This window comes from Manis javanica, chromosome 2, assembly GCF_040802235.1.
Source record: "Manis javanica isolate MJ-LG chromosome 2, MJ_LKY, whole genome shotgun sequence".
NCBI lineage: Eukaryota > Metazoa > Chordata > Mammalia > Pholidota > Manidae > Manis > Manis javanica.
This window is the reverse complement of record NC_133157.1, coordinates 12,137,944-12,150,275: the sequence shown is the minus strand read 5'-3', so window position 1 is coordinate 12,150,275 and position 12,332 is coordinate 12,137,944. Positions and strand designations below refer to the sequence as shown.

Genomic DNA, 12,332 nt, shown 5'->3' with positions numbered 1-12,332 from the left:
TCCCGATCTTAAAGGAAAAACTTTCAGCTTCTCACTGTTAAGTATGATGTTTGCTGTGGCATTGTCATATATGGCCTTTATTATGTTGAGGTACTTGCCCTCTATGCCCATTTTGTTGAGAGTTTTTATCATGAATGCATGCTGAATTTTGTTGAATGCTTTTTCAGCATCTATGGAGATGATCATGTGGTTTTCATCCTTCTTTTTGTTGATGTTGTAGATGATGCTGATGGATTTTCAAATGTTGTACCATCCTTGCATCCCTGGAATAAATCCTACTTGATCATGATGGATGATCTTTTTGATGTATTTTTGACTTTGGTTTGCTAATATTTTGTTGAGTATTTTTGCATCTCTGTTCATCAGGGATATTGGTCTGTAATTTTCTTTTTTTTGTGGTGTCTTTGCCTAGTTTTGGTATTAGAGTGATGATGGCCTCATAGAATGCATTTGGAAGTATTCCCTCCTATTCTACTTTTTGGAAAACTTTAAGGAGGATGGGATTAGGTCTTCACTTAATGTTTGATAAATTCAGTGGTGAAGCCATCTGGTTTAGGGATTTTGTCTTAGGTAGTTTCTTGATTATCAGTTCAATTTTGTGCTGGTAATTTTTCTGTTCAGATTTTCTGTTTCTTCCTGGGTCAGTTTTGAAAGGTTGTATTTTTTTAGAAAGTTGTCCTTTTATTCTAGGTTATCCAGTTTGTCAGCATAGACTTTATCATAGTATTCTCCAATAGTTCTTTGTATTTCTGTGGTTTGCCCTTTCTCATTTATGATTTTGTTTATGTGTTTAGACTCTCTTTTTCTTTTAAGTCTGTCTAGGGGTTTATCTATTTTCTTTATTTTCTCAAAGAACTAGCTCCTGCTTTCATAGATTCTTTTATTGTTTTATTCTTCTTGATTTTATTTATTCCTGCTCTAATCTTTATTATATCTCTCATTTTATTGACTTTGGGCCTCATTTATTCTTCTTTTTGTAGTTTCATTAATTGTGAGTTTAGACTGTTCATATGGGATTGTTCTTCTTTCTTGAGGTAGGCCTGTATTGCAATATATTCCCTCTTAGCACCGCCTTTGCTGCAACCCACAAATTTTGCGGTGTTGAATTATTGTTGTCATTTGTCTCCATATATTGCTTGATCTCTGTTTTTATTTGGTCATTGATCCATTGGTTATTTAAGAGCATGTTGTGAAGCCTCTATGTGTTTGTGGGATTTTTCATTTTCTTTGTGTAATTTATTTCTAGTTTCATACCCTTGTTGTCTGAGAAGCTGGTTGGTACAATTTCAATCTTTTTGAATTTACTGAGGCTCTTTCTGTGGCCTAGTATATGATCTATTCTTGAAAATGTTCCATGTGCACTTGAGAAGAATCTGTATTCTGCTGCTTTTGGGTGGACTGTTCTGTCAATGTCTATTAGGTCCATCTGTTCTAATGTGTTGTTCAGTACCTCTGTCCCCTTTCTTATTTTCTGTGTGGCTGATATGTCCTTTGGAGTGAGTGGAGTGTTGAAGTCTCCTGAAATGAATGCACTGTATTTTATTTCACCCTTTAATTCTGTTAGTATTTGTTTCATATATGTTGGTGCTCCTGTGTTGGGTGCATAGATATTTATAATGGTTATATCCTCTTGTTGGCCTGAACCCTTTATCATTATGTAATGTCCTTCTTTGTTTCTTGTTACTTTCTTTGTTTTGAAGTCTATTTTGTCTGATACAAGTAGTGCAACTCCTGCTTGTTTCCCCCTATTAGTTGCATGAAATATCTTTTTCCATCCCTTCACTTTTACTCTGTGTATGTCTTTGGGTTTGAAGTGAGTCTCTTGTAGGTGGCATATAGACGAGTCTTTTTTTTTTTCCATTCAGTGACTCTATACCTTTTGCTTGGTGCATTCAGACCACTTACATTTAGGGTGATTATCCATAGGTATGTGCTTATTGCCATTGCAGGCTTTAGATTCATGGTTACCAACAGTTCAAGGTTAATTTCCTTACTATCTAAGAGTCTAACGTAACTCACTTAGTATGGTATTACAAACACAATTTAAAGGCTCCTTTTTTCCCCTCCTTTTTCTTCCTCCTCCATTCTTTACGTATTAGGTATCATATTATGTACTTTTTGTCTATCCCTTAACTGACTTTGGGGGTAGATGATTTCATTTTGCATCTGCTTAATAATTAATTATTCTACTTTCTTTACTGTGGTTTTATTTCCCATGGTGGCAGCTATTTAGCCCTAGGAACACTTCCATCTATAGCAGTCCCTCCAAAATATAATGTAGAGTTGGTTTGTGGGAGGCAAATTCTCTCAGCTTTTGCTTACCTGGAAATTGTGTAATCCCTCCTTCAAATTTAAATGGTAATCTTACCGGGTACAGTATTCTTGGTTAGAGGCCCTCCTGTTTCATTGCATTAAATATATCATGCCATTCTCTTCTGGCCTGTAAGGTTTCTATTGAGAAGTCTGGTGATAGCTTGGTGGGTTGTCCTTTGTATGTGATCTTTTTTCTCTCTCTGGCTGCCTTTAATACTCTGTCCTTGTCCTTGATCTTTGCCATTTTAATTATTATATATCTTGGTGTTGTCTTCCTTGGGTCCCTTGTGTTGGAAGATTTGTGTGCCTCCATGGCCTGGGAGTCTCCTTCCCCAGATTGGGGAAGTTTTCAGCAATTACCTCCTCAAAGACACTTTCTATCCCTTTATCTCTCTCTTCTTCTTCTGGTACCCCTATAATGCGAATATTGTTCTATTTGGATTTGTTGCACAGTTATCTCAATATTCTTTCATTCCTAGAGATCCTTTTTTCTCTCTGCGCCTCAGTTTCTTTGTATTCCTCTTCTCTAATTTCAATTACATTTACCGTCTCCTCCACTATATCCAATCTGCTTTTGAATCCCTCCATTGCATGTTTCATTTCTGATATTGTATTCTGTAATCACTGAATCTCTATCCAGAATTCTTTCCTGAGCTCTTGAATATTTTTCTGTACCTCCATGAGCATATTTATTATTTTTATTTGGAGATCTCTTTCAGGAAGATTGATGAGTTCAGTTTCACTTGACCCTTGTTCTGGTGTTTGTGGGATTTTGGTTTCAACTAGGTTCTTTGACATTTCATATTTGTATGTGGCACCCTCTAGTGCCCAGAAGCTCTACTCTCTAGAGCTGCTCAGCCCCTGGAGTGATGTCAGGGATCACAGGGGAGCGGCGCTGGTGCCTTGGGGGAGTCAAGTGCTGTTTCCTGCTTCCTGGCTGCTATGCCTCTCTCTACTGCCAGAACCAGTGGGCTGAACACACAGATGTAAGCCTCTATGTTTTCCATTTATACCTATTGTAGGCAGGGCTTCCCTTTGGTTGGCTTGACTCCAGGGCAGGGGCTACCAGTTTGTGAGCTGGTGCGGGCTGGCCGAAAGGAAGGTGCAGCAGGCTGTGTATCATGGTGGGGGACCTTGGAGCTGTGTAGCCACCCAGGGGGATGGAGCGCCTGAAGCTCCTGAAAGTTCCCACCCTGCTGGGCAGAGTGTGCCCAGACAATTTTGCCCACATGTCCTTTCTCCTCTGTGGTAAGCTCTGTGCAATCCTTGCTTCTTTAGCAACCCTCTTGCTGTTAGGAAGTCTCTCAGACTGCCCACCTTTCTTTTGTCCCAGAGCAGCCAGATGTGGATCTCTGTTTCCCACAAGTGGGTAGAATCTCAGTCTCTTCAAGTATTCCGCTTGTGTTAGCTTTCCAACCCCACTAATCTCCAGAGCACCATGCAATGTAGGTTCATGCTCCCAGATCAGATCTCCAGGGCTAGGTTTTCAGCAGTCCTAGGCCTCCACTCCCTGCCCGCTCCATTTCTCTTCCCTCAGCTGGTGAGCTGGGGTGGGGGAAGGGCTTGGGTCCCGCCAGATCATAGCTTTGGCATGTTAATACTGTTCCGTGAAGTCTGTTCTTTTCTCCAGGTGTATGCAGTCTGACGCAGCCTTCTTTCTGGTTGCTCTTTCAGGATTAGTTGTTTTAATTATATTTTCATATTATATGTGGTTTTGGGAGGAGGTCTTTGTCTCATCTCTCACACTTCCATCTTTAATCTTATCCTCATATTTGACAATTTATATGCATTACTAAATGCTCACCATAGTAAGTGTAGTTATTGTCACCATTCAAATAAATCACATTATTGGCTATGTTCTCTATGTTGTACTTTCATCCTCATGACTTAGTTATTTATAATTGAAAATTTGTACCTCTTTATCCCCTTCACTACTTCACCCATTTTCCTATCGCCCTCCCGTATGGTAACCAGCAGTCTGTTCTCCGTGTTTAAGAGTCTATTTATGTTTTATTTGTTCCTTTTGTTTTTTAGATTCCACATATAAGTGAAATCATTAACTTATTTCACTTAGCTTGATACCCTCTAGGTTCATCCATGCTGTTGCAAATGGCAAGGTTTCATTCTTTTGTTATGGCTGAGTAATATTCCATGGTGTGTATGTATGTATGTATATATGCCACTCTTCTTTATCTATTACCTATAAATGGACACCCAGGTTGCTTCCATAAAGAATTCTTTATCTATTTTGAATATTACCCCCTTACCAGATACATCATTTGAAAATTTCTTCTCCCATTCAGTAGGTTGCCTTTTTGTTTTGATTTCCTTTGCTGTACAGAAGCTTTCTAGTTTGATGTAGTCCCACTTGTTTATTTTTGCTTTTGTTTCCCCTGCCTGGGGAGACATACCCAGAAAAAAATTACTATTGCTAATGTTTAAGAATTTACTACCAATATTTTCTTCTATTAGTTTTATGATTTCAGGTCTTATTTTAAGATCTTTATTTCATTTTCAGTTCATTTTTGTGAATAGCATAAGACAGTGATCCAGTTTCATTCCTTTGCATGTAGCTGTACAATTTTCCCAACACCATTGATATTCTTGCCTATCTGTTAATGAGATCACATTCAGAGTCCCAGCAGGTTTTGTGTGTGTGTGTGTGTTTGTGGAAATAGAAAAGCAAATTCTAAAGTTCATTATAAAAACACAAATACCAAGCATAGGCAAGTCACCCTTGAAGGAAATAACAAATTTAGAGGACTTATGCAGCCAGATTATCAAGACTTACTATAAAATTATAGTAAATAAAAAAACAGTGTGGTATTAGGCACAGGCAGACAAATTATATAGTGGAACAGAATAAAGTCTAGAAATACACTCACAGATAAATGATCACCTGAATTATAAATGTGACATGTCAGTACTGCAAAGAACAAATAATCTTTTCAATAAATCATCTGAGCTAACTGGATATCCAAATGGAAAAAATACATAAATTGACCCTGACTTTATGCTGTATATAAGAAATCAATTCTAATCAGATTTATATATAAATAAAAAATAAAAAAATAAAAATTCAGATTAACATAAGAGAATATCTTTTCATAATTAAGAAGCATGTAAATACCTCTTTGGGCTTAAACAGCACAGCCGTAGGGGAAAAATAAATTGGACTATATTAAAATTAAGAACTTCCATTTATCAAAAGACACCAATAAGAGAGAGAAAAGTTAACCTTCCGAATATCCAGGGAGGAGATACTTGCCACATATACACATCAAAAATACTTATAAAGTATATATATATAAGACCTTTTTCAAATCAAGAAAAACCTAATAGACTTGAAAAAATGTATCATAAAATATATATTTTAGTCAGCATATGAAAATGTTTTCAACTTCATTAGTCATCAGGACAATATAAATTTAGACTACAATGTGTTACCATACACATCTACCAGAATAGCTAAAATGAAAGACACTCTACCAAGGGTTAATGGAATAGGAACAACCAGAATTCTCACATCTTCTGTGGCTGTCAGTCATCATTCAAAACTAAAGCTGAACCCATAGAAAGCCTAGCACCCCCAAATCCTACCACTAAGCATATATTCCACTAAAATATGTATATATGTCCTCTCAGAGACATGTATACTAATGTTTATATCATCACTCTTTGTAAAATACCAAACTGGAAATCATCTAAATGGCCATCGGCAAAATAGATGAATGATTGCATATCCTTCAGTGGATATTAACAGCAACGAGAATAAATGAAACACAATGATGTGTTTTCTACCCACCCCCTGTCCTACCCTCCCCGCCAGAGACAGTTATTGCATGTCTGTATCACCACCACTTCGGGTATGTGTGTGGAACAGGGAAGGGAATAACTGGTCTTTTACATTCCCAGGTCTACCGATTGACAGGAAAAATACCCAGGGAAGTGCAGCTAAGGAAACACATTCTCACCTGGACCTCATTTAGATGATGAGAATCTTGGACAGTGACTTGAGGTTGCAATAGGATGAGCTTCTGAGGCTTTGGGGAAGGAGTGAGTCTATTTTCAATGTGAGAAGAGTTCATTGCAAGCTAAGGTAAATTAAAAACAACCAAAAATTCTTTGCTGTTCTATGGAGGGATGGAGCTCAACTTCCTCCCCTTAGTCCCCGGCCTGGCCTGAGAGACTTGCTGACCTACAGAAGTCAGAGAAAGTGAGATTCTAGGATCACCAGAGCTAGGTTTATGAACACCATGCAGCCTCCTCCTCGACCTCTCAGAATGTTTACTCTGGGGAATGCCGAGAAATCCCTTTTAGCGCCCTGCTGCCATGCTGTGAGCAGTCCAGATGATGTGGAAAGGCCAGGTTTAGGTGCTAGGACCTAACAAACAAATGGAAGAGGCATGAGTTATTAAAAAATGGTACCAATAAGACTAGCTATGTGAAAAATCAAAAGTAAAGTAAAATTAAAAGATAGATTCTTTAAATAACCAAATGGCATTTCCATGACCTATGACATGGAAAGGACGTTTCAGGATGAAAGTAATGGAAAAAATCACAGAGCCACTTATCTGTCAATTTTGACTACAAAAATAATTTTTTAAAACTTCTTTACATATTGGAATGGCAAGGACAGGAAAACCCCACAATAAAATGTTTTCATTTAATTTTATTGCCTTTATTGTCCATTGAAAAAAGCACAGTCAATAGAAAAAAGGACAAATACGCTAACAGGATAATTTGAGGAATAGTACCTGTGGTTAAAAATCAGATGAAATAAATAATCAATCTTACTAGTAAGATATACAAGTTAGAACAATGAGATTATTTTATACCTATGAAATCATTAGTGATTAAAACCAGCAATGACACTGGGACAATGTATAGTGGTGAAGAGCTGGGACCTAGGGTCATGCTCACATAGCTTGGAATTCCACCCCCTCCATTTAGCAGTTGTTCCGATCTTGGTCAAATCATTCTCCTCACTGGGCTTCAGCTTTCTCATCTGTAAAATGGGGATAATAATAGTTCCTATATCTTAAGCTTTTTGTAAATATTTCTTGAAGTCATGTGATGAAAATGTTCAATGAGTACTAGCTAGTAGTGATAAGATACAGAAAATATAGCATTTTTAGCAGCTGCTGTGTATCTGGCAGTATGGCCAGTGTGCTTTATGCAGGTGCCTCATCTGAGACTTCAGAACTTGATGGCATTCCTTCTTATTAGGATTACTCTGTTTAGAGACACCAGCTGCAGAAATGGTCATATTACAATTTATAGTTTTAGTGTCTTCCACAATGCAGTTTCACCTAGGGTGCAGAAAAAGCATTAAATTGTCCAGTGTGTAGGCAGCCATTCCCAGAAGGCCTGCTGGTCAAACCAAGGGCCCTCCATCCCAGCAAGAGGCTTCAGAATCACTCCTGAGACCCACACCTGAGAGCGTCAGCCCTGGGAAAGAGATGCCCTTGGTTCCCCCAGGACCCAGCCAGAGTGGCTGGAGAACAGGCTGCATACAGACAGTAAGGTTGGCTCTAATGAGCACTTTGGGACATGGTGTTCTGAGAACTTTTAAAACCCTAAGAAAGGCTCCTGACTCAAGCCTTTTATGACTCTGAAAATGTGTCTTACACTCCAAGTGTTCTAATGAACCTGGACTCACTAGACCCCAACTGTACAGATTGGATCAGGAAGGTCCCAGACAGCTCCTCACGGGAAACTCTCCATCCAGAGGAGAGAACTGGAGAATTGGAAGATGCCTAACACTGATCCATATTCTGACAGGTGAGAATCTGGAAGGGGTAGGACACACACACACACACACACACACACACACACACACACACCTCCCTTCCTGGCCCAACAACTAGGCAAAAGTTTCTGGGAATGATGATCTGGGTCTCTGCCTCTGATCAAAAGCCTCTTTGTGAACCAAGGAGCAATTGGAGCAGTAAAATATTTACAGAAGCTTCTCAGATGATGCTTTCTACAAGGCCAGTATGAAATAATCTCACACAAGTTGGCTCTAAATCCTAGAAGAACAGAGAGGCTACTTTCAAGCCCAGAGAACCAGAGCCCAATACCTTTCATTTTTCCTTCCTCTGACAAAACATAACTATCAGAGAGACAAAGCACAGGTGCAGGGGCGAAGGCCCAGGCTCTGGAGTCTGACGCCTGCAGGGGAATCCCATCTACTAGCTATCTGACCTTGAGTACATCAAATATCCTGAGACTCAGTTTTAAGATCTGCAAAGTGGATGAGGATAATAATGCCTTCATCAGAGGCTCGTGATGAACAAAACAATGCCATCAAGGTGTCTGGCGTTCAGCAAGCCTCTACAAATAGGTACTGATCGTGATGATGTCCGGGAGGCCAGGACGACTGAAATGTCAGTTTGCAGAGTGAATACAGGTGCAGAGGAGCAAAGGGGAAGAGGGCAGAATACAGGAGAGGGTGATGGAGGGGTGGGGGTGGCCCTTCTCTTGTTTGTGAACCAGAGGTCCTAATAATGGGTGGAGAGAACGGGACATCACAGACACTTGCTGGCCTCAGCCCACACATTCTATCCCTTAGGGAAGAGCATAGGGACTGGAGCTGAATGGGTGTGGTGAAGTTCTAGGGACTGGGGAAGCTATCTTGTCCTGTTGTGTGTGTGTGTGTGTGTGCGCGCGCGCGCATGTGTGCACGTGACCAGGTAAAGGGCGTAATGGAGATCATGCATCTCCTTTTCTACTGGTAAGCATAAATGACTTTTCCAATCATGCTTTCAGGGATATGCTCAGTTTCCACCTTCTCCAATAGCCCTGCACGTGACTCCTCTGGTCAAGTGGATCTTTTGTCTCCGAACCCTGCTCTAGCATAGGAAGCACAATTCATATTTGAATGGCTATTATCTTGCCTGTCTCTGACTGTCCCATGGATATTTTCTTACATTTCCCCATTCATTACATTCTTACATTCTCCATTTATTCTCCCTTTTTTTCCCCAGTACAGTTCTGGCCACACAGATACGTGTCTGTGAATTGATCTAATGATTAGATACTGACACATGGGGGGTGGGGAGGTTTCTGTACAGATAACAAGAACTATAAGGAATGGGAAAACCAAGGAGAGGGAACCAAACTGCCGTTTCAGACTTCCTCCTCCTGGGCCTCTCTGAGCAGCCAGAGCAGCAGCCTTTCCTATTTGGCACCTTCCTGGGCATGTACCTGGTCACCGTGTTGGGGAACCTGCTCATCATCCTGGTCATCAGCTCTGACCCCCACCTCCACACCCCCATGTACTTCTTCCTGGCCAACTTATCATTAACTGATGCCTGTTTCACCTCTGCCTCAATCCCCAAAATGCTGGCCAACATTCATACGCGGAGCCAGACCATCTCCTATCCCGCGTGCCTTGCACAGCTGTATTTCCTCCTTATGTTTGGTGGCCTTGACAACTTCCTCCTGGCTGTGATGGCATATGACCGCTATGTGGCCATCTGCCAGCCACTCCATTACAGCACAGCCATGAGTCCCCAACTCTGTGCACAAATGCTGGGCACTTGCTGGCTGCTAACCAACTGTCCCGCCCTGATGCACACACTGCTGCTGACCCGTGTGGCCTTCTGTGCCCGCAAGGCCATCCCCCACTTCTACTGCGATCCCAGGGCTCTGCTGAAGCTTGCCTGCTCAGACACCCGCATGAACGAGCTGATGATCATCGCCATGGGCCTGACGTTCCTCACCGCCCCCTTCATGATGATCATCCTCTCCTACATCCGCATTTCCTGGGCTGTGCTTGGCATCTCCTCTCCTGGAGGGCGGTGGAAGGCCTTCTCTACCTGTGGTTCCCACCTCACAGCGGTCGTGCTCTTCTATGGGTCTCTTATGGGCGTGTATTTACTTCCCCCATCGACTCATTCTGCAGAGAGGGAAAGTAGGGCTGCCGTTCTCTATATGGTGGTTATTCCAATGCTGAACCCATTCATCTACAGCTTGAGGAACAGAGACATGAAGCTGGCCTTGGGTAAACTCTTGGGCTGTGGGAAAACATTCTCCTTACCATGACAGGGGTGCCTGGCTCTGGTATCCTGATCAACCCCTGCTCTCCTGCCTGTCTCAGATTCCACCACTCTCAGGATGATGCTAAAGGAAGGTTACCTGGTGACTCTCACTTAGGGGTATAACAAAAACGGTATCTTCACTCCTTTGCTCAGCTGTAGAATGAGATGTTCTGCCTCAGTCCCTCTCCTGATCCCAGTGAAGCAACCGTATTAAGAGCAGGCCACCAATCCCCACCCCCCCCATGTGTGAAACCAGAATATTAGCCATTAGGAATCATTAGAATGAACTAAGTGAACCCCAGATGTATGTTCTGGAGCCAAGTAATTTGGGGGCAGTGGGACAAGGGGAAGGGATGAGAATATGAACATTTATTGAGCACCTATGATGTTCCTTATTGTTCTTCATATTGGTTCTTTGAGGTAGAACTGTGAAATAATGATTCAGAATACTTAATAACTTCCCCAAGCCGGGTAGATTTGATTCCAATACCAATTGTGTTACTACTATACTGCATTGTAGAGAACATGACACAATTTGAATGATAGGATAGAAGATAGGAATTAAATGAACATATATTTTAGGTTATTTCCTTAATATTTCATTTCTTTAACTTAAAACACTCCTATTATTGTAATGGGTAGGTGAAATAGAGTCATATTTATGTGTGCCTACTGTGTGTACTAAATACATGATTAATTCTCTGGGTTCCTTCATAAAATAGTCCCTAAAATACAAAATGCTAAATCAAGTGTGCTAGAGGTTTTAGGGCAATAATTTGATGAATAGAGTAGTCTGCTTGAAATTGGTTTTCTAAGACATCATAAAGCCAAATAGTGGTTATCTTTTTGCAGTGGGATTACAGGTTATTTTCTTTTTTTATATCTACGTGTCTTGAAACATTTAGATATTTTTTGAACCAGGAAATGAAATTTGGGGGTTGGCACAAAAAATGTTCCAATGGCTAGCAAGTCACTCCGGAGAGATAGAGACTCATGTAAATAGAGCTCTTCAGAGTTTTAAGGTAAGTTCATTATGGATCAAACTTTTAAAAAAGGAGGACATGGCGTGCGGTGTATTGTCCAACAGATCTGGTTTGCAAAGAAAGATTTTAAAGGAAGGAGATTGCAAGCATGCATTTCCCTTGGGCCATTCTGCCCTTTCTTCTTTGTCCCTTCTTCCCTTCTTCTTGGATAGAAGGAGAGGGAATAATGGGACAATGAGGGAAACCAGACTAGACCATCCTGGCCTTGAATCAGTTGACGTGACCTTGACCACAGTAATCTACGACTGCAATTTCTAGGACCAAGGCAAAGGCCAAGAAAAGCGAGTTTTGTGTTTGCAGTTATATCCCTCTCTTTCTGAACTAATTTCTTATGTCTTGTTATCACCATTTTATCCCCCATGTACCCAGGTAAACCATACTTTTGTTGTCTATTTATTCTGTTCTCTGCACTCTATCAATAGACTATCCTAGGGATACCAATCAAAACTCCCATTCATGGACCACTTGGCTAAATGTGATTGTATCCCTTAAAAAACATGCCCTGGTTTTGTGAATTCTTCCACAGGACATTTGCACTTTCAAAGGTAAATTTTTTTAATCAAATGAATCTCAAATGGATAGAATATTTCTGGAGCTATTTCTGGAGCATCTTAGGTGCAGGAATATAGCTGAATATAGTAGGTCATACCTCATTCGTTTCCCCTTTTCTCATGTTCTCAACCATGTTTGCCCCTTGTAAGACTTAGGGAGGAAAAGGGATACATTATTTAGGAAGAGGGAATGAGTTGGAAAAGAAGAGCATTCTAAATAAGAAACCCTTAAATAAAAAGGTCACTGGTGCACTATTTTTTTCAGAAGTAATATGCGCTTCATTTGACATTCAAAAATCAATAATCAAACTTTTATATGTTTTAACTGGGGAAATTATTTCTTTGTAAATGAAAATTCAGAGGCTTTATGTAATATCTAA

At 40.5% G+C, this 12,332-nt stretch overlaps 1 protein-coding gene across 1 annotated transcript; it reads left to right on the top strand.

Annotated features, from left to right (window-relative positions):
• The first annotated feature begins 9,402 nt into the window (after window positions 1-9,402).
• Window positions 9,403-10,362, top strand: LOC108387418 (olfactory receptor 1N2). Its single transcript, XM_017645675.3, has one exon. The coding sequence runs from the start codon at window positions 9,409-9,411 to the stop codon at window positions 10,360-10,362; it is 954 nt and encodes a 317-aa protein (XP_017501164.3). The 5' UTR covers window positions 9,403-9,408.
• Window positions 10,363-12,332: the final 1,970 nt, after the last annotated feature.

Excerpts from the sequence above, each read along its gene's own strand:
- LOC108387418 (XM_017645675.3), top strand. The coding sequence starts at position 9,409 with ATGGGAAAACCAAGGAGAGGGAACCAAACTGCCGTTTCAGACTTCCTC.